We start from the raw sequence: 20,564 nt of genomic DNA, 5'->3' as shown, positions 1-20,564 counted from the left end.
AAAAACAAACACAAACACACATGCAACGTGGCTGGATACATCTCTCTCTCTCGAACTGGTGCTCCCAGCTAGTCTTTATCCCACCCCCCCCCCCCCCCCCCTGGCTGATTAGCCCAGATCTTCCCCACCTCCTCCCCTTCTTCCGGCTCTCGGTGGCCAGCAGCAAACCCTCCGTCCCCAGGCAGACGGCAGCAGCGAGGACTCCCTCCTCCCTCCCCGGTTTCGGCACCACTGTAACAGTATAAGGACGGGCAAGGAGGAGGCGGGAACTGGCTAAACAGTAAAAATAAACTTTAATGATATAGATGAACTTAAACAATGAACTTAAACATAAACAGACATACATGCATCTCTCTCTCTCGAACCGGCATCTCCGGCTGCCCTTTATCTCGCTCTCCCAGTGATCATCTGATTCAGCGCCGGCCGTGCTCCATCACGGCCCGGCCACCCCCTTCTCCTCGTCACATTAATGTACGTTTTTTTATGGTCAAACTATGATGTAAAATAACAGCTGCTAGTACAAGTGCATAATCCAGATTGCCCTATATGTAAGAATACATTGGTACTACAGTATATGCTTAAATAATAATGAATTGTGGTCACTGTTAAAGTTGTTTTTACTGCACACTTTGTGTTGTTTTAGCACCTTGTTCATAAAAAAAATATGCAAATCAGGTAGTGGCACAAACATGCCACAAATTTAGTGCTGCAAAATACACACAAATATCCCTTTGAAAACAATTATTTTGTCTGCATTTTTCCATAAGCAGTAATACTTAATACAGTAATGTTTATCGAGTCAAGCAAATTGTGTTTCCAGACATTTGTGAAGCCGTCACATTCTGTAATGCGCCTAATTTACATAGAAAGGAGATGTGTATTATCAGAAAAGAATGACAAACACGTAATTTAAATGGCGCTAATGTCATTTTGCTGAAATACTACATGCTAAATTTGTGCAACCGTTTAGCTGACTTCAAATATGCATGCTTCCCTACTATATCGTACGCCAAAAACAGTATGCCATTGGACTAGGCTGTCAGAATCCTCATTATTCATATAAAAGTAGACTAGAAAAACCCAGATGATCTACTACATCCGGCAAGATTATGAAGTGCACATCAACTGCACACTTTACTAATTACTTTACTATTACTTTACGTAATGCCATGGGATCTATGGAGACCTGAGATTCAAAAGGCTAAATAAAAATAATAAAAAATAAAAACAGCAGAGAACCGCAAGTTGGACGCCTCTTTTCAACTGTAAGTGCTGTGCTAAAATTAACAAGACTGCTATGTCATATACAGTATGCGGGTCAAGAGACAATGCCCAAGTCTGGAATGTACTTATACTGCTTACCTGCATACCTAAAGAATATACTTTGTTTTTACCGGCCGTGAAGTGCGTTCTTCATCAAGTGCAGTACATAGTCTGACTGTACACGATTTCGAACGCAGCTTTAGTGAATTTGCGCACCCTACCCTTGCCTACCCATATACAAGCTAATTCAGAGAGTTTTACTTTCTACAATTATTCTTAATAGAGTCTGTGGTGACACCTGTAAGAATCATAATTTCCTAGCTCACACACAGACCCAGTATAATCCAAGAATAACATACACAGTTCATATAATCTACTATGATAATACTTGGAGAAATCCCAGAGGTTTGGGATCCCGTATTACCAGGATTTTTTCATTGACATCAATAACAAATATTGACTGTTATGACTGTTATAGTATATGACTGTCATTTTTATAACGTTTTGACTGTAATATGTATATTTTTCCTTGATATATTAAGCGAAAGAGAAAAATAGAGCAGCACAATGGTCTCTCTGTTTCTTTATACTGAAATCTTGATGGATTCTGTCTGACTTTGCACCATGACTTCATAGTAAAGGAGTGCATGTGTGCAACTTGATTGTGGAATAGATCTGGTAGCTAAGTTATTAGATGAGCTCATTTTGGCGGTGCTGAGTCGACACACTGAGATTGCACTCACTCCCAGCAGCCATTCATAAAATACTGTTAAGACTTATGTGGTCACACGCATGAGGGAAACTGAGCTTTCCCTAGCCATTCAGTTTGAAAATGTTACTTCCAAAGATCAGATACATTAAAAATATTGCTACAAAGCTTTTTAGTCTGAAACCTCTAAACGTAAGTCTTGGAAGAAGCAGCATTTGGAAGAAGACTTGGATGGCTTCTATACTTTATACAGTATCAGCTGCTATATTTAGTACATCGGACTAAAATTATAAATTATTTATACTGTAAATCATTGTTACGATCACTACTATTTCCTTCATTCATATATTTCAAAAATTGAATCACAGGAGATTAACAACCTTAATTATATGGAAAGATTTACAAAGACCTTGCAAAGCATGTTCAGTTGACAGAATTTGACTTCCAGAACACCTCATCATAACCTTAATGGCCAAATTAGATGTGGAGACATTTTGTCTACATGACTGTACAGACCTGGCCTCACCTCCAGACTTCAACATCTAACTCCTCACTTCTAAAATACAGCTAGCTCATATCTGATTGGCTGGGGGTACGCACATTTCAGGAGTCCTTATGCACAGGTATATAAGCTAGAATAAGGTGCAGAGTGGACTAGACTTTATGTGACAGTTACAAGTTTGGCTGCAAAATTTTAACATTAAAAAGAATTACACATATCAGCTTTAATAAAAATAAAAAAAAAGGAATGTTTTAAGCAGATGTTGTGAACAGCATTTGTGAGTTATGTTTTATGTTGTTCATAATTGATAAACACATTTAAGGAAACCGAGACATTAATTTTATTTCAGAGAACTGATAGGGCACCTTGCAAAACCGGGACTGTGCCCTATGCCTGATCAGAAATCCTACAAAAGCGCTTGTTGATGTTTGTAGTCTTGAAAATAACATGGAAAAAAACAACAACATTAATGTGTAACATTATACAGGTGCATCTCAATAAATTAGAATGTCGTGGAAAAGTTCATTTATTTCAGTAATTCAACTCAAATTGTGAAACTCGTGTATTAAATAAATTCAATGCACACAGACTGAAGTAGTTTAAGTCTTTGGTTCTTTTAATTGTGATGATTTTGGCTCACATTTAACTAAAACCCACCAATTCACCATCTCAAAAAATTAGAATATGGTGACATGCCAATCAGCTAATCAACTCAAAACACCTGCAAAGGTTTCCTGAGCCTTCAAAATGGTCTCTCAGTTTGGTTCACTAGGCTACACAATCATGGGGAAGACTGCTGATCTGACAGTTGTCCAGAAGACAATCATTGACACCCTTCACAAGGAGGGTAAGCCACAAACATTCATTGCCAAAGAAGCTGGCTGTTCACAGAGTGCTGTATCCAAGCATGTTAACAGAAAGTTGAGTGGAAGGAAAAAGTGTGGAAGAAAAAGATGCACAACCAACCGAGAGAACCGCAGCCTTATGAGGATTGTCAAGCAAAATCGATTCAAGAATTTGGGTGAACTTCACAAGGAATGGACTGAGGCTGGGGTCAAGGCATCAAGAGCCACCACACACAGACACTACAGTTGTCGTATTCCTCTTGTTAAGCCACTCCTGAACCACAGACAACATCAGAGGCGTCTTACCTGGGCTAAGGAGAAGAAGAACTGGACTGTTGCCCAGTGTTCCAAAGTCCTCTTTTCAGATGAGAGCAAGTTTTGTATTTCATTTGGAAACCAAGGTCCTAGAGTCTGGAGGAAGGGTGGAGAAGCTCATAGCCCAAGTTGCTTGAAGTCCAGTGTTAAGTTTCCACAGTCTGTGATGATTTGGGGTGCAATGTCATCTGCTGGTGTTGGTCCATTGTGTTTTTTGAACACCAAAGTCACTGCACCCGTTTACCAAGAAATTTTGGAGCACGTCATGCTTCCTTCTGCTGACCAGCTTTTTAAAGATGCTGATTTCATTTTCCAGCAGGATTTGGCACTTGCCCACACTGCCAAAAGCACCAAAAGTTGGTTAAATGACCATGGTGTTGGTGTGCTTGACTGGCCAGCAAACTTCAGCAAAGCTGAAGGCCACTGTCAAAGAAACCTGGGCTTCCATACCACCTCAGCAGTGCCACAAACTGATCACCTCCTTGCCACGCCGAATTGAGGCAGTAATTAAAGCAAAAGGAGCCCCTACCAAGTATTTAGTACATATACAGTAAATGAACATACTTTCCAGAAGGCCAACAATTCACTAAAAATGTTTTTTTTATTGGTCTTATGATGTATTCTAATTTTTTGAGATGGTGAATTGGTGGGTTTTTGTTAAATGTGAGCCAAAATCATCACAATTAAAAGAACCAAAGACTTAAACTACTTCAGTCTGTGTACATTGAATTTATTTAATACACGAGTTTCACAATTTGAGTTGAATTACTGAAATAAATGAACTTTTCCACGACATTCTAATTTATTGAGATGCACCTGTATATCACATATTACATGGTATAAGTGGTCATTATTATTGGTATTTGTTAGCTTAATAAGATAGTATAACCTGCACTAGTTACTAAATGTAAACATATTACTGTTTAATTATGACTGTATTTGGAAAAGGCTACATCATGTGGTCCAATGGGGATAGGATTTAGTGGGGAATAGGCTTTTGCATGGCACCATAATGGTACAGATGTTGGAATGTGTTATTTTTTAGCAAGGGAAGCCCCATTACCTAAAAATTATCTTGTAAAAAAACACCCGTGGCCTGATTTTTTACAGACAATGGCCTGCTATTCTTTAAAAGTTGCTCACAGTCTAAATTATTGCATAGTGTACACCTGTGTACAGTATGTTGACTCTGTAGCTGTTAAGACATGTATGATGACAAAGATACTAGTGATTGTCATTAGTCAAGTGTAGCTTGCAGTAAGTCTTGTTTTTTGAAGCATTACTGATCTGCCATTTAGTGCATTTTATTAAAAGATTAAGATTTTAAAAAGAAAAAAAATTACATATTAAATTTTAAAATTTTATTTTTATTTCAGATGCAGACACTTTTCGCATTTGATGAAGAGGAAATGGAGATGCGCAACAAGGTGGTAGAGGATCTAAAAACAGCGCTCCGCACTCAGCCAATGAGGTAAGAGATCTCAGTGACCCTTTTCGTTTTCTTGGTTCATAATTCTGGTGTCTGGTTTCAAGAGTCAGGATCAAATACTTTGAGTTAAGAGCACCAACTCAACAGACAGTGTGAGACAACTGATTTAGACTTGGGCTTTTTGGGAAGTCGGCCTACACTACTTTGTTTAGGGATCTAGGGTTCTGCAAGTAGCATAGAAGGACTAGAGTGGGAGTGAACATTACTGCATCTGTCCTCACCCCATCCATATGGTGTGGGCTGATCATCACATGAACACACTGAACTGCAGTGCATCATTCATTCAACTAAAAATAATCATTGGCTGCTTCCTACAACTCCTCCTTTACTTTTTTTTTTTTTTTTTTACATAAAAATAGCCAGAATCTTTAAATGAGACTTCAACATTGTTCTTTCTCCTTCAAGATTAACTTATTTGTCTTTGTGAGACATACTTCATCTGAGTCCATGCTCTCATCAGAAGTTTCAGATTAAACCAGCAGTTCAGAGTCTCTTTCATCACAGCAGACTATAACAGTGATCAGATCTGCAGCTTTCAGTCACAAAGCGAGAGTCTGAGACACCAATCACACTGGCCCCAGCTGTCTAGACATGCAGTATGACCTGAACAAGACTTTTTTTGTTAAAAAAAAAAATAAAAAATATTTCTAGATCTGCAGAAAAAAATAAATACTGCATACATGTGCAGAGACAGCGTAGCTATTCATTAAATCATTGTGCATTTTTCAAAACATTAAAAAAACTGCTTTTATTAAGTTTAGTACCATTAAAAATTAGTTCATTGAAATTCTTTTTACACCCACTTGTTAGTCTTCTTCAGAATTGTCCTTTCATAAATTATATAGATCGCCTGCCACTTCATTCTTTCTTTAACGGCCAAATAAAAGTCATTCATTTTCACGTTTTTACATCCTCTGTTATACTAAGTTGGCACTATGTTCATGCTCTGCGGGCCCGGACTGGCCATCGGGAGCACCGGGGGAAATCCTGGTGGCGTGGTGACTGATTTGGCCCACTGCCCTGCTTGTTTATATGTATTTGTTTATTAATTTCATATTCATTATTATTTTATATTATTGCCACCCAAGTGATTTCTGAATTTGGCATTCAATAATAAATTAATAAAATCACAAATCTGCTAGTCTTGACTAATCTGTGCCACCCCTAAAATGGTCATATAATTTACATTGTCTGAGCGGTTCAAGTAAATGTGCAGAAAACCAGCTAATTCAAGGATGCGCATTCATTCAATATATGCACAGAGCGCAGCTAACATAACTGTCTAAATGCTTGTGCACAGATCAGTTGAATTATTAAGTTTACCCTTTTTAACTGAATTCTGTTAATGAAAAATAACCATGAAATTAACTGAAATGAAAGCGTGCATTTTACCTGTCAATCAGACGTGTGGAAGTTGCGTAGAAATAAAAAGAAAGAAACAAAACTGTAGTGTTCTATTTGAAATGAAAATCAGATAAATGCTCTCATGTCATACAGAATAAAATTAAGAATAATGAATAAATAAAATGTTTCTTTTTGAAATATTCTAATGGTAGTGTTTTAAAAAACGTCCTGGTTACTTGCGTAACCTCCGTTGCCTGATGGAGGGAACGAGACTCTATCTGTCACTCACTCGACGTTGTGTCGATATAGAGACACTAGGGGTCCCTATACGAAACGCCGCAACTGGCTGAACTGTGTTACGTGAACTGGCGGTGTGTGACGGACAGACCACTGTGTGCCTCGTAGCCAACGCACCAGGCCGACATGTAACCTCCCCCAACACTGTTATGATTGTCGAACGGCCATTTGGGGACAAGTCGACTGCCCAAAAGAAAGAGACAGGCTAGCCCAGTCGTGGCCTTTTATCCTCTTTTTTTCCTCTCCCCAAAAAAAAAGGAATTAACCGACTGGGGCCACAGGTCTAGTCGGGGGGGTGTCACTCCCAAGGGGAAGACACCGCGGAGACCACACCCTGCCCAAAGGGGGGGGGTATTTTGAGTGGAAATATGTCAAATGTTCTTGCCGAGCTTTGTCGGAAGTATGTCATGTGGAGAAGTCCCATGGTAGATCCTACCCTGTGGGGGAGGAGTTTCTACAAGCATGGTGACTGGGGCAGAGGGGCCTCTGCCAAAAGAATTAGCGGAAGATATACGTCACATGGGGTTACCTACGGGGAACCACCACATGCGGAGCACCTACCCCAGTACAGGGCTTAGTTAGCACGTGTACTGAGCCGGTAGAGAGTTTCTCCGCAAACTCGTCTGCCACAGGGCTTGGAGGAAATGATCCAGGGAACACAGTTTGTGAACACTACTGGGTGTCAACAGCACATGTCTTCAGCTCAGGGGAGGTGAAAGGCCCTATGCACAAGTGATACACCCGGCCAGCTATCCCGGACTTACCTGCTTGTGCGTGCCACTACACAGGACGAAACTGGTTCTTCCTGACCTTGCACAGGGTCTGTGCAATTAGGCTCACTGGGGGAAATGCATATTTTCGAAGTCCAGGGGGCCAGCTGTGTGCCAGCGCATCTATACCGAGAGGTGCCTCGGTCAGGGCGTACCAGAGCGAGCAGTGGGAGGATTCTTGGGAGGCGAACAGGTCTACCTGTGCCTGCCTGAATCGACTCCAAATCAGCTGGACCACCTGAGGGTAACCTGCCATGACAGCGCGTCCGCTGCAGTGTTGAGGTCGCCCGGGATGTGAATGGCTCGCAGCGAGGTGCTGCTGACTCCAGAGGAGGAGACGGTGGGTGAGTTTTGACATACAATGGGAGCGCAGACCTCCTTGATGGTTGACATATGCTACCGTTGCCGTGTTGTCTGATTTGTCTGGGCCGCTTGAGCGCCAAACCTGCCAAAATGGAATGTTGGACGGTGGTCGTGATGATGGCCATGCACACTGGGTATGTGACCCAGGGAAAGAGGAAACTGCTCTTGGGCATGCGGCGAAATTAAATGAAAAGGCAACAAAATATTCTCCTCCCGGCTGTCCACCGGGGGATGGAGTGGTCTGCTTACCAGCTCCAAGGCAGTGGGTTTCGTCGTCCCTGGGTCACCCATCTCAGGGGCGCTTCGAAGCCTTTCGTGGGTTCTTGGTGGCCGGCCATGTGACGGGTGGCGTCTGCTTCCTGTGGTGGGCTCCACGCTGGGGCCGGGCCGAAGGGGCGGGCTGCGGCGGAGCTGGTGTAGTCACCGCAGGGGGACGCCCTTGGCGATGAGCAGGCGGGGTGCGAGATCTTGAGCCGCACCGGGGCAGGATGTGCCGGATAGCCTCTGTCTGCTGCTTCACCGTCGAGAACTGCTTGGCAAAGTCCTCGACGGTGTCGCCGAATAGGCCAACCTGGGAAATGGGGCAGCAAGGAACCGTGCCTTGTCGGCCTCTCCCATCTCGACCAGGTTTAGCCAAAGGTGGCGCTCCTCAACCACCAAGGTGGACATCGCCCGCCCGAGAGGTGACATCACCCGCTGTGACCTTCGTCGCCCTTAGAGCGAGGTCAGTCGCCGAGCGCAGCTCCTGCATCAAATCTGGGGCGGAACTACCCTCGTGCATTTCCTTTAGCCCCTTGGCTTGGTGGACTTGCAGGAGAGCCATGGCATGCAGGGCGGCTTGTCCAGCCGTCAGGGACGACGTAAACCTACAGGCCTTGGACGGGAGCTTAGGGCGCCCGCACCAGGTGACGGTGCTCCGCGGGCATAGGTGCACCGCGAGTGCCTTATCCACTGGTGAAATCGCCGAATAGCCCCTGGCCGCCCCACCATTGAGGGTAGTGAGGGCGGGGGAGCTGAAAGATCAGGACCGGGCAGTAAAAGGTGCCTCCCATGACACTGTCAGCTCCTCGTGCACTTCCGGGAAGAAAGGAACTGGAGCGGGACATGGCTGTGAGTGGCGCCGCGAGCCCAGGAACCAATCATCGAGCAGCGAGGGTTCAGGGGAAAGCGGAGGGTTCCACTCTAGCCCGACGCTCGCGGCTGCCCGGGAAAGCATGTCCGTCATTTCCACGTCAGCCTGTGACTGGGCGACCGTACCCAAGGGGGGGAGCCCAGCTGAGGCTTCTGTATCCGACTGGACGAACAAGAGGTCAAACTCGCTGTGAGACAAGCCCGATCGGGGCAGACGAGTGTGCTGGGGAATGGGAGGTCCGTGGGGGGATACCCAACGGAGGTGGTCCCATTGGGGTCCCCAAATCGCCCCCAGTGCTAGCCACGCTGGCCTCATACCCTTTTTCTTACGAAAGCAAGCCATGACCGCAACATTGCCATGGTCATGTTCTCGCAATGAGTACATGATCCATTCACGAATGCTGTCTCCGTGTGGGTCGTGCCCAGACACGAAAGACAGCGATCGTGACCATCAGAAGTTGAGAGATAATGACCGCAACCAGGAATAACACACAAACGGAAAGGCATCTTTAAAAAGATGCGCCTTTAAAAAGACGTTCCGTGTGTGCCACTCTTTTAGAGAAATATACTCTTTTTAGAAAAATATACTCTCTGCCGAAGCGCCCAATGGCATTTCAGAGGAGGGAGAAGACGCTGAAATGCACCGTCAGATCCAGCAGTGGTGAATGAACAGTCAGCTCAGTCATCGACCGTTCGGCTCCGAAGAGAAAATCTGAATGAGTGGTTGCATACCAGCTCCTTTTATACCCGTATGTCCGGGGAGTGGTATGCAAATACCACTCACCAATTTTCATTGGCCTTTTATCAAAGACCAGAGGTGTCTCGGGCTCCCAAGTGTGACCCCTAGTGTCACTACATCGACACAACATCAAGTGAGTGACAGATAGGGAACCTTAGTCACAAAAGCACTGTTTGATCCATGTAAAAGTTCAATTAGGCCCTATAATGATTGCAAATGATCACAGCATGGAGTAGGGATGGGATGATATATTGAATTTCGATATATCACGAACCCAAAAAATGATGAACCATGTCGAGGCAAAACTCTATATTTCAAATTTGAAACATTATTTTCTGTCCACGTGATCATAAATGAAATGACCCGTCAAACATCATAATCTCTCTGTCGCTTGATTTTACCCCTACTGTGTCACGATATATTTGTGGAAAGACCCAAGATGCAGGATGGCAATGAAAGGTGTTTTATTGAAATGAAAAAAAAAAAACTTAAACAAAATACTCTCACGAGGGAGAAATAAAAGATAAGACAAAAATAGAACAAAAAAAAAATTGACAAGGAAAACTAAATCAAATGGAAAACAACTCTCACTAGGGAGAAAAAACAAAGCAACAAGACAAAAGGATCTGAGAACAAACCGACTGGATAACAGGACAGGATACAAACAACACGACCGGAACTAGAGGCTGAACATAACACAACGATCTGACAGGGAAGACAAGACAAAGGAGAGAATATAAAGAGGAAGGGAAGACTGAACACATGTGCTGCCAATAATCACAAGCAGTGCGAATCAGCGCTGCCCTGACAACACTGATTACACTGCTGAGCAGCACCTGTGGTAAACACGAGGGAAGGAGGAAAACAAAAGCACATGGACAACCTGAGAGAGAGGTGGAGGAAACTGTCACAATCCTGCCGCATAACGAACAAAACCAGACCAAAATGGCAGGATCATGACAGTGTTTAATTAATCAGTTGCACGATCATGAAGAACATCTCAAATTTTTAAATCCATAAAGATCTCTTTCTCAATGGCAATACCTGCAGTGATGACAGCCGACTCTCACGCTCTTCACTTTCACTTAAAGCATGATTGCGTCACTCAACGCCAGCAAAAAGGCCTGGACTGGGACATATCCTAAAACCACACCCACAAGAACAAATAAATCAGTCTGATTGGCTGATGAATCTGACAGTCTGACTTTAGATGCCTATTCACTTCAGTGTTGAGGGATTCTGTGGATATTCTGAAGGCCTGACAGGGTGGAGCTCAGACTACACACAATGTGGAGGAGACGCTACACTGTTACTATGGTGATAATACACCAGCAGCTGTGCATTTGAGTATGTTGCGACTGCTTTAGGCTTTTCAAGCATTTATTTGGCCACTGTCAAACATAAAGGAAAGCGATGGGAATCCCTCAGATTTGCATTTTTTTTTTTTTTTTGGCGGATAATTTGTGGGAATTATAAAAAAGGCAAGCTACCGCAAATAATGCGTAGATTGGTTGAATTGACAAAATCACAACATCGGTCGTGTCTAGAAGGGATCCCTCTTTTCGTCAATTTCTGGAATATGCACAGTCTATTATGTATAGTATGTATAATTCTGTTTATCAGTTAACTGTGTTTATCAAAAGAACAACATATAAAGTTAAAGATCCATTTAAGACGGCTAGCAAAATAACAACGTCATGCTCATGAAACAAAGCGTTTGAAGTCGCACAGCAATGATGAACGCTAGTAAAAGATTATTTTAATGGTCTGCTTTGATAAAAAGTCATTCTTGATGATCAATTCAAGCTCTAAAATAAATATTTAATATAATACATTTGATAACTTCATCTCTATGTGTGCTATTGTTGGTCATGAGATATTGTAAGTCAGTGGAAAAGTACATCAATCAGCGCTGGTAAAAGAAGTCTGACTAGTGGTAATTAATTCGCTCATCACATAAGATGTTAAACGTTCTAATCCGTCCATATAAAACTATATATTTTCATAAAAAAAGACTGTATCCGCACCTCAGTTGATGTATATCTTGAGTGGGGACACATTTGTTTGCTTTGTATTTTTCTGTGGGATTCAACTGGACAAGGGTTCAAACTCATGAACTCACAGCGACGAGGAGCGCTCACCGCCCATTCTCGATTCCTCAAGTTCATCACTGCGGCACATATGCTGCTATCTTCTTAATACTGTAATACTTATGTTGTTTAAAATTAAAAGCAGATTATGAGCATGACGTTGTTATTTTGCTAGCCATCTTAAACGGATCTTTAACTATATCTGTAGTTCTTTTGATAAACATAGTTAACTAAAGAACATAGTTACACATATTTAGACATACATAACAGACTGCGCATGTGCGAGAAGTTGACGAAAGAGGGATCCCTTCTAGACATCTGAAAGGGACTGAGGTTTGGGAATCATTCAACAATGGAGCTTGGCTGCCCACTATTGGACATTTAGTATTTTTACATTTCAGTTGATATTTTTATTATATTTATAAGAAATATGTTTATTAACAATAAACTTGAAAATTCAAGCATGCCAAATACCTCAAAACATGTGAATATACACAAAAAGGAATGATGACGTTTAATGTGTTGCCATGGCAACAGTATTTAAGATATCAAGAATCCCTTCAGAATTTTAAATCTGCACTTTGTCTGTCTTGACATTATTCTAAAAGATTTTGAAGCAATTCAGGTAAAAATAAGATGGATATTTCAAAGTCTGCTAAAAGTGACACACTTCCTTCTGCCAGTTGGTGGCGCTACGACCTTGACCCACAATAGCCACATCAATGTGATAAGCCTGCAAGGACAAACATTTGGCTCAATTTTGATTTAAATCACACCATGCACGCAGAAGATATGAGACATTTCCTTATTCCAATTTTGCGACGTTATTTTATCACGTTGCCATGGCAACACCGTTTGATATATCAAAAATCCTTTCGCAATTTAGCATCTTCAGTGTCATGGCATGATGTCGCCCACATTTGGTACCTGTAACATGAAATCCCTGGGAGGAGTATTTTAAATTCCAGAGCATGCATTTTTCAAGCAATCCAAATTGCCAACTTTCTGTTGGGCAGAGCTTGCAGAGACTGTCAGCATGAAAGTTGTCTGGCTTGATGAGATCTATATGTGTACAAAGTTTGGTGACTGTAGGGATGTGCTACAGAGCCCTCCGAAAATGCCCATCTTCTAGATGGTGCTACAGAGCCCCCCCCCCCGGCAACTTTGCCAAGCCCTAATGACCAACGATGTGTGTGCAAACTTTCAAGAGTTTTCACGCATGTTATGTACCCCAAAAGTAGGCAACACCATTCGATATTTAAAAATCTGTTTGCAATTTAGCATCTTCGATGTCTTGGCATAATGTTGTCTAAATGTGGTGACAGTCTCATGAATCACCTAGGAGTATTTAAAAGTTCAGAGAATTCAGAGAATCAATCAATCTCTCTATCTATACATTTTTCATTCTTAATTTAAATTTTTTTTGCTAACTGATTAATTTTGCATTTTTGCTACAATTTAATATAATTATTTATTGAAAAAGATATGTATATCTAAAGATTATATTGTAATGAATTCATTTGCCATTTTTATTTATCCTTAAAATGGTTTTAAATTAAATTAACAAATGTAATTCAAGGCATTAGGTGTTAAGATAGTCTAAGTAGATTTTAATATGAGCACAGAAGTCATTTAGTCTTGTAATATTGTTGCAGTTCTGTGGTAATAGATTTCAATTTCTTTTATTATTGCATTTTTTCTCTGTTCACTGTCAAAATAAATGAAGTACCTTAACTTTGAGTTTGCATTCGTTATTCATACGCATAACTGTTTAAATAGCCTCTAAATTAATGTTGGGCAAATGAAGACATAAATTAGGTTAGAATACTGCATGTCCACCCATAGAATAATTATTAAAATCAAAAATTACCAACTGGTTACCAGCAAACAACTATTGATCAACGACATTGCCACAATGTCATCATGACGGACTGGCACCATTCCAAAGTTACATTTTGGCAGCGAATCCAGGAATTTCACTTTTCCAGTTGTCACAACGTAATCAGTTACATTGCCACAACAAAAGTTTGGTCATCAAATTACAGTGCAGTTAGGAAATGGCCACGTAATTTGGCAAGCTGAGATTACAAAATGGCTGAAATTGCTGTGGCTTTTCTCAAATTTTGCGATGCAGTTTGCTGCATTTTTTGGGGTTGTTTTGCAGTGAAAACTCACAAATCATCATTATATACCTCTGTAATTGTGTTAATTACATTGTTAATGCAATTACATGTAAATATTTTAGTGCATAATAAATGAATATGCAGTTAGCAACCAAAAAAAATAAAAATAAAAATGCACACAAATGAGGATTGAATAATTAGGCCTGTTGCCATTATTACATTGTCTGATATTTAAATCTGGTATATGGTCATATGCGAACAAATACAATTAGTGTTCATATATTTGAGCATTTATGTACTTATTTAAATTCAACAAGTGTTTAAAAAAACATGTTACATTTGTGAAAATAGTCATTTTTGTCATATTATCAAATTCTGTATATCGCATACACTGGCGGCCAAACGTTTGGAATAATGTACATATTTTGCTCTTATGGAAAGAAATTGGTACTTTTATTCACCAAAGTGGCTTTCAACTGATCACAATGTATAGTCAGGACATTAATAACATGAAAAATGACTATTACAATTTTAAAAAAGTATTCAGAACTTCTTAAACTACTTCAAAGAGTTCTCATCAAAAAAGTCCTCCATGTGCAGCAATGACAGCTTTGCAGATCCTTGGCATTCTAGCTGTCAGTTTGTCCAGATACTCAGGTTACATTTCACCCCACACTTCCTGTAGCACTTGCCATAGATGTGGCTGTCTTGTCAGGCACTTCTCACGCACCTAACAGTCTAGCTGATCCCACAAAAGCTCAGTGGGGTTAAGATCCATAACACTCTTTTCCAATTATCTGTTGTCCAATGTCTGTGTTTTTTTGCCCATTCTAACCTTTTCTTATTGTTTTTCTGTTTCAAAAGTGGCTTTTTCTTTGCAGTTCTTCCCATAAGGCCTGCACCCCTGAGTCTTCTCTTTACTGTTGTACATGAAACTGGTGTTGAGTGGGTAGAATTCAATGAAGCTGTCATCTGAGGATATGTGAGGCATCTATTTCTCAAACTAGAGACTCTGATGTACTTAACCTCTTGTTTAGTTGTATCTGGGCCTTCCACATCTCTTTCTGTCCTTGTTAGAGCCAATTGTCCTTTGTCTTTGAAGACTGTAGTGTACACCTTAGCATGAAATCTTCAGTTTTTTGGCAATTTCAAGCATTGTTTCCACCTTTTTAATGTCTTCTCCATGGGTGGCGCCATTGCGGTGAGAGACTTCCTCTCGGATGCTCCACACTTCCGCTTAGTTGTTGTTTTCAGCTAGACTAACGTTACTGGTGATGGTGAGCAGCTAATGGTCTGGATAATTATGCACTGTTATAGGGTGTTATAACAACTACAGGTGGCTTAAAGACTACTGGAAAATGAATGTCACAACGATAAGCCCAACAAAAGCTGCCAATGCAGAAACATTCCGAGTCGAACCAGATGTAATAAGCAGAGGTTGCATTAAACTAATTCTCTGTCACTTGCCTTTTTTTTAAAACATTGACAGATAATTCCAAATACTGTCCATCATTTTGGAAGATAACAAAGATGGAAAACATTTAAACCAAGCCTTTGTTTTATAAATCATCTTTACAAGGTTCATATTTCACATCGCGCTGTGAGTGCATGTGAATGAGGGAGAGACCAAGTTTTTCTCGGCAGAGTGCGTGAGAATGTAGCACTTGTTAATGCAGAAATAATGCAAAGGTATGTGCCTCACATCTGAAGATTTTATTATGACCACACATACAGGTGCATCTCAATAAATTAGAATGCCATGGAAAAGTTCATTTATTTCAGTAATTCAACTCAAATTGTGAAACTCGTGTATTAAATAAATTCAATGCACACAGACTGAAGTAGTTTAAGTCTTTGGTTCTTTTAATTGTGATGATTTTGGCTCACATTTAACAAAAACCCACCAATTCACTATCTCAAAAAATTAGAATATGGTGACATGCCAATCAGATAATCAACTCAAAACACCTGCAAAGGTTTCCTGAGCCTTCAAAATGGTCTCTCAGTTTGGTTCACTAGGCTACACAATCATGGGGAAGACTGCTGATCTGACAGTTGTCCAGAAGACAATCATTGACACCCTTCACAAGGAGGGTAAGCCACAAACATTCATTGCCAAAGAAGCTGGCTGTTCACAGAGTGCTGTATCCAAGCATGTTAACAGAAAGTTGAGTGGAAGGAAAAAGTGTGGAAGAAAAAGATGCACAACCAACCGAGAGAACCGCAGCCTTATGAGGATTGTCAAGCAAAATCGATTCAAGAATTTGGGTGAACTTCACAAGGAATGGACTGAGGCTGGGGTCAAGGCATCAAGAGCCACCACACACCGACGTGTCAAGGAATTTGGCTACAGTTGTCCTATTCCTCTTGTTAAGCCACTCCTGAACCACAGACAACGTCAGAGGCGTCTTACCTGGGCTAAGGAGAAGAAGAACTGGACTGTTGCCCAGTGGTCCAAAGTCCTCTTTTCAGATGAGAGCAAGTTTTGTATTTCATTTGGAAACCAAGGTCCTAGAGTCTGGAGGAAGGGTGGAGAAGTTCATAGCCCAAGTTGCTTGAAGTCCAGTGTTAAGTTTCCACAGTCTGTGATGATTTGGGGTGCAATGTCATCAGCTGGTGTTGGTCCATTGCGTTTTTTTTGAAAACCAAAGTCACTGCACCCGTTTACCAAGAAATTTTGGAGCACTTCATGCTTCCTTCTGCTGACCAGCTTTTTAAAGATGCTGATTTCATTTTCCAGCAGGATTTGGCACCTGCCCACACTGCCAGAAGCACCAAAAGTTGGTTAAATAACCATGGTGTTGGTGTGCTTGACTGGCCAGCAAACTCACCAGACTTGAACCCCATAGAGAATCTATGGGGTATTGTCAAGAGGGAAATAAGAAACAAGAGACCAAAAAATGCAGATGAGCTGAAGGCCACTGTCAAAGAAACCTGGGCTTCCATACCACCTCAGCAGTGCCACAAACTGATCACCTCCATGCCACGCCGAATTGAGGCAGTAATTAAAGCAAAAGGAGCCCCTACCAAGTATTGAGTACATATACAGTAAATGAACATACTTTCCAGATGGCCAACAATTCACTAAAAATGTTTTTCTTATTGGTCTTATGATGTATTCTAATTTGTTGAGATAGTGAATTGGTGGGTTTTTGTTAAATGTGAGCCAAAACATCACAATTAAAAGAACCAAAGACTTAAACTACTTCAGTCTGTGTGCATTGAATTTATTTAATTCACGAGTTTCACAATTTGAGTTGAATTACTGAAATAAATGAACTTTTCCACGACATTCTAATTTATTGAGATGCACCTGTACTCTTTTCACGGATGTTTCCTCAATTTTCGAACCTTAAAAAGCGACCAGTAGGGATTTCTAGATTCCCTAAATGTCCGCGATTTGGCTGTTTTTATATTGAACTGCTCAACAAAAAACATAATTAAATCTAGCGCATCATATACATGAATTCTCTCTCTCTCTCTGCATGCTGTATGTCTGTCTCGCTCTCTCTCTCATTCAAACATACACATACAGGGCACTTGCAGAGAGCGCTAGAGCCCAGTAACTTTACCATGTAAATGTGTGTGATTGTATATCTATTCAGGGATTGCCTTCGAAACCAAATGTCCACACGCGGCCTTTAGTGAGAAAGGGCTTTACGTTAAGTAAACACAGACTGTTCACTTGTTTTTGACTGTTGTTAGTGATATTTCAGTGCTTGGTAATGGGAATAAGCTGCAAAGCGGAAGTCTGTAGCATCCACATTGGAAGAACACGCTAAGCATAATGGGTAATTTCGCTGCCTGTGAAAAAGGTGGATAGCCTTCATTCATCAAAACAATGGTTGACTGACAAGTTTCTATAGAAAGCTGTTTCTTTTTTGCCATTTTTGACTAATATTGACCTTAAGACGTCAGTCTATTACATACTGTGGCAACTCAAAAACAAAGATAATGTTAAGCTTCATTTAACTAACCAAATAGCTTTCAACTGTGTTTGATATAATGGCAAGTGATTTTCTAGTACCAAATTAGCAATTTAGCATGATTACTCAAGGATAAGGTGTTGGAGTGATGGCTGCTGGAAATGGGGCCTGTTTAGATTTGATCAAAAATGACTTTTTTCAAATAGTGATGGTGCTGTGTTTTACAATAGTAATGTCCTGACTACTTTGTGATCAGTTGAATGTCACTTTGGTGAATTAAAGTACCAATTTCCTTCCAAAACAGCAAAATCTGTACATTATTCCAAACTTTTGGCCGCCAGTGTATATCTATATAACTGACATTTTTATATCAGAAAAAAAACATTTATGAACATTTACTTTCAGCATAGAAGTGCTCTGCATATTGCCATTTTCAGATTCGTAGCCTACTGTATTAATAGCACTTCAAATTCTAATCTCTTTTTATTACACAACTAATGGGGATTTTAAGTGAATGTTAGGGATTCTTTGTATAAACATGAGTTTTTGTGTCTCATTCGCAGCACGCGGGGTGAAGATTAAATGCTAGCTGTGATGTATGTGTGCTGTCTGCGGTCCCGCGAAAGGTTAGAAGGATTTTAATTGTGAACGCACAGTGTGGAGGAGACGCTACACTGTTACTATGGAGATGATACAAACGGCAGCTGTGCATTTGGATATGTTGCAACTGCTTCAGGCTTTTCAATCATTGTTTTGCCGCTGTCAAACATAAAGGAAAGCAATGGGATTCCCTCAGATTTACGTTTGTTTTTTTTTGTTTTTTTGCGGAAAATTTGCAGGAATTATAAAAAATGGCAAGCTACCACAAATAATGCGGAGATTGGTTAAATTTGCAAGATCGCAAAATCGGTCGTGTCTAGAAGGGATCCCTCTTTCGTCAACTTCTCACACATGCGCAGCCTGTTATGTATAGTCTAAGTATGTGTAACTATTCATCAGTTAACTGTGTTTTTCAAAAGAACGACAAATTTAAAGATCAGTTTAAGATGGCTAGCAAAATAACAACGGCATGCTTATGAGACACGGCATTTGAAGTCGCACAGCAACGATGAGTGCTAGTAAAAGATTATTTTAAATGGTCTGCTTTGATAAAAAGTCATTCTTGATGATCAATTAAAGTTCTAAAATAAATATTTAACATAATAAATTTGATAACTTCATCTCTATGTGTGCTATTGTCAGTCATGAGATATTGTAAGTCAGTGGAAAAGTACATCAATTACCTTTGGTAAAAGAAGTCTGACTGGATGGTCTAGTGGTAATTAATTCACCCCGTGCATATGAGGTTTAGGGTTTTAATCTGCCCATATGAAACTTTATATTTTAATTAACAAAGATTGCATCCGCACCTCAGTGGATGTATATCTTGAGTGGGGACACATTTGTTTGCATTTTTCTATGGGGTTTGACTGGAAAAGAGAGCAAACTGTGGAACTCGCAACAACAAGGAGCACTCGCCGCCCATTCTCGATTCCTCAAGGACATTATTGTGGCACATATGTTGCTATCTTCTTAATACTATATAATTAACATTTATGTTGTTTAAAATTAAAAGCAGTTCATGAGCATGCCCTTGTTATTTTGCTAGCCAACTTAAATGGGTCTTTAACTTTATATGTTGTTCTTTTGATAAACATAGTTAACTGATGAACGTAGTTACACATACTTAGACTATACATAACGTACGAAAGAGGGATCCCTTCTAGACACGACCTGCAAAATCCTGGAGGGACTGAGAAGTGGTATTTTGGGAATCATACAACAATAGATCTTGGCTATCCTCTATTGGACATTTCTGGTACTGCGTCTGATCAAGTTAATTGCCACTCAGAACTGTGTTAGACATATGGCTTTGATTTTCTAGTATTTTTACATTTCAGTTAATATTTTTATTATATTTGATTTTTATAAAAAATAAAAAGTTTGTGCAGTACATTTTCATTACAATAAACTTAGACTTCTATAGCTTTTTTATTTCACTTTAAAAACTGCTTTCACTTGCACAATAAATTGCCATGGCAACAGTTTTTAAGATATCAAATATCCCTTTACAATTTTACATCCACAGTGTCTTGACATTATTCTAAAGAATTTTGAAGCAATTCATGTAATCACAAGAGGGTTAATTCAAAGTCTGATAAAATGTCCTTACTTCCTGGTGCCAGTTGGTGGCGCTATGACTGTGACCCATAATAACCGCATAAATGTGATCAGCCCCCATTACCAAACATACAGCTGAATTTTCATCAAAATCATACAATGCACACAGAAGATATAAGGAACTTCCTGTTTCACATTTGTGTCCTTAATTTATTGCGTCGCTCAGGAAATGACAATGTGAGCACCGGAGAGACACGATGAGCCGCTTGCTTTGTTTCTATGGATATGACAGAGGGAGATGCATATTAACACTATTAAAACTATTGTAAACTGCATACGAAACAAACTCAAAGGTCTATCTTTAGTATTCTGTGCAAATGAAGATTCGAGGGTTTAACTGGACGCCTTGAAAACCACATGAAAGTTAAGAAATTACAATTGATGACTGGAAGTAACCCGAGGCTGTCAGTAAATTAAACAAATTGTGATTAATCTTAT

The 20,564-nt window shown here is 40.4% G+C and overlaps 1 protein-coding gene across 6 annotated transcripts in view; it reads left to right on the top strand.

Annotated features, from left to right (window-relative positions):
• Nucleotides 1-20,564, top strand: part of daam2 (dishevelled associated activator of morphogenesis 2) — a 311,361-nt gene that overhangs the window by 193,525 nt on the left and 97,272 nt on the right. For all 6 annotated transcript variants that reach the window (XM_051646195.1, XM_051646199.1, XM_051646198.1 and 3 more), the window contains one exon: nt 5,011-5,105. In XM_051646195.1, the coding sequence (XP_051502155.1) occupies nt 5,011-5,105 (95 nt within the window). The remainder of the gene's footprint in view (nt 1-5,010; nt 5,106-20,564) is intronic.

Source organism: Myxocyprinus asiaticus, chromosome 20 (genome assembly GCF_019703515.2).
Source record: "Myxocyprinus asiaticus isolate MX2 ecotype Aquarium Trade chromosome 20, UBuf_Myxa_2, whole genome shotgun sequence".
Lineage (NCBI taxonomy): Eukaryota > Metazoa > Chordata > Actinopteri > Cypriniformes > Catostomidae > Myxocyprinus > Myxocyprinus asiaticus.
This window is presented reverse-complemented; position numbering and strand designations above follow the sequence as displayed.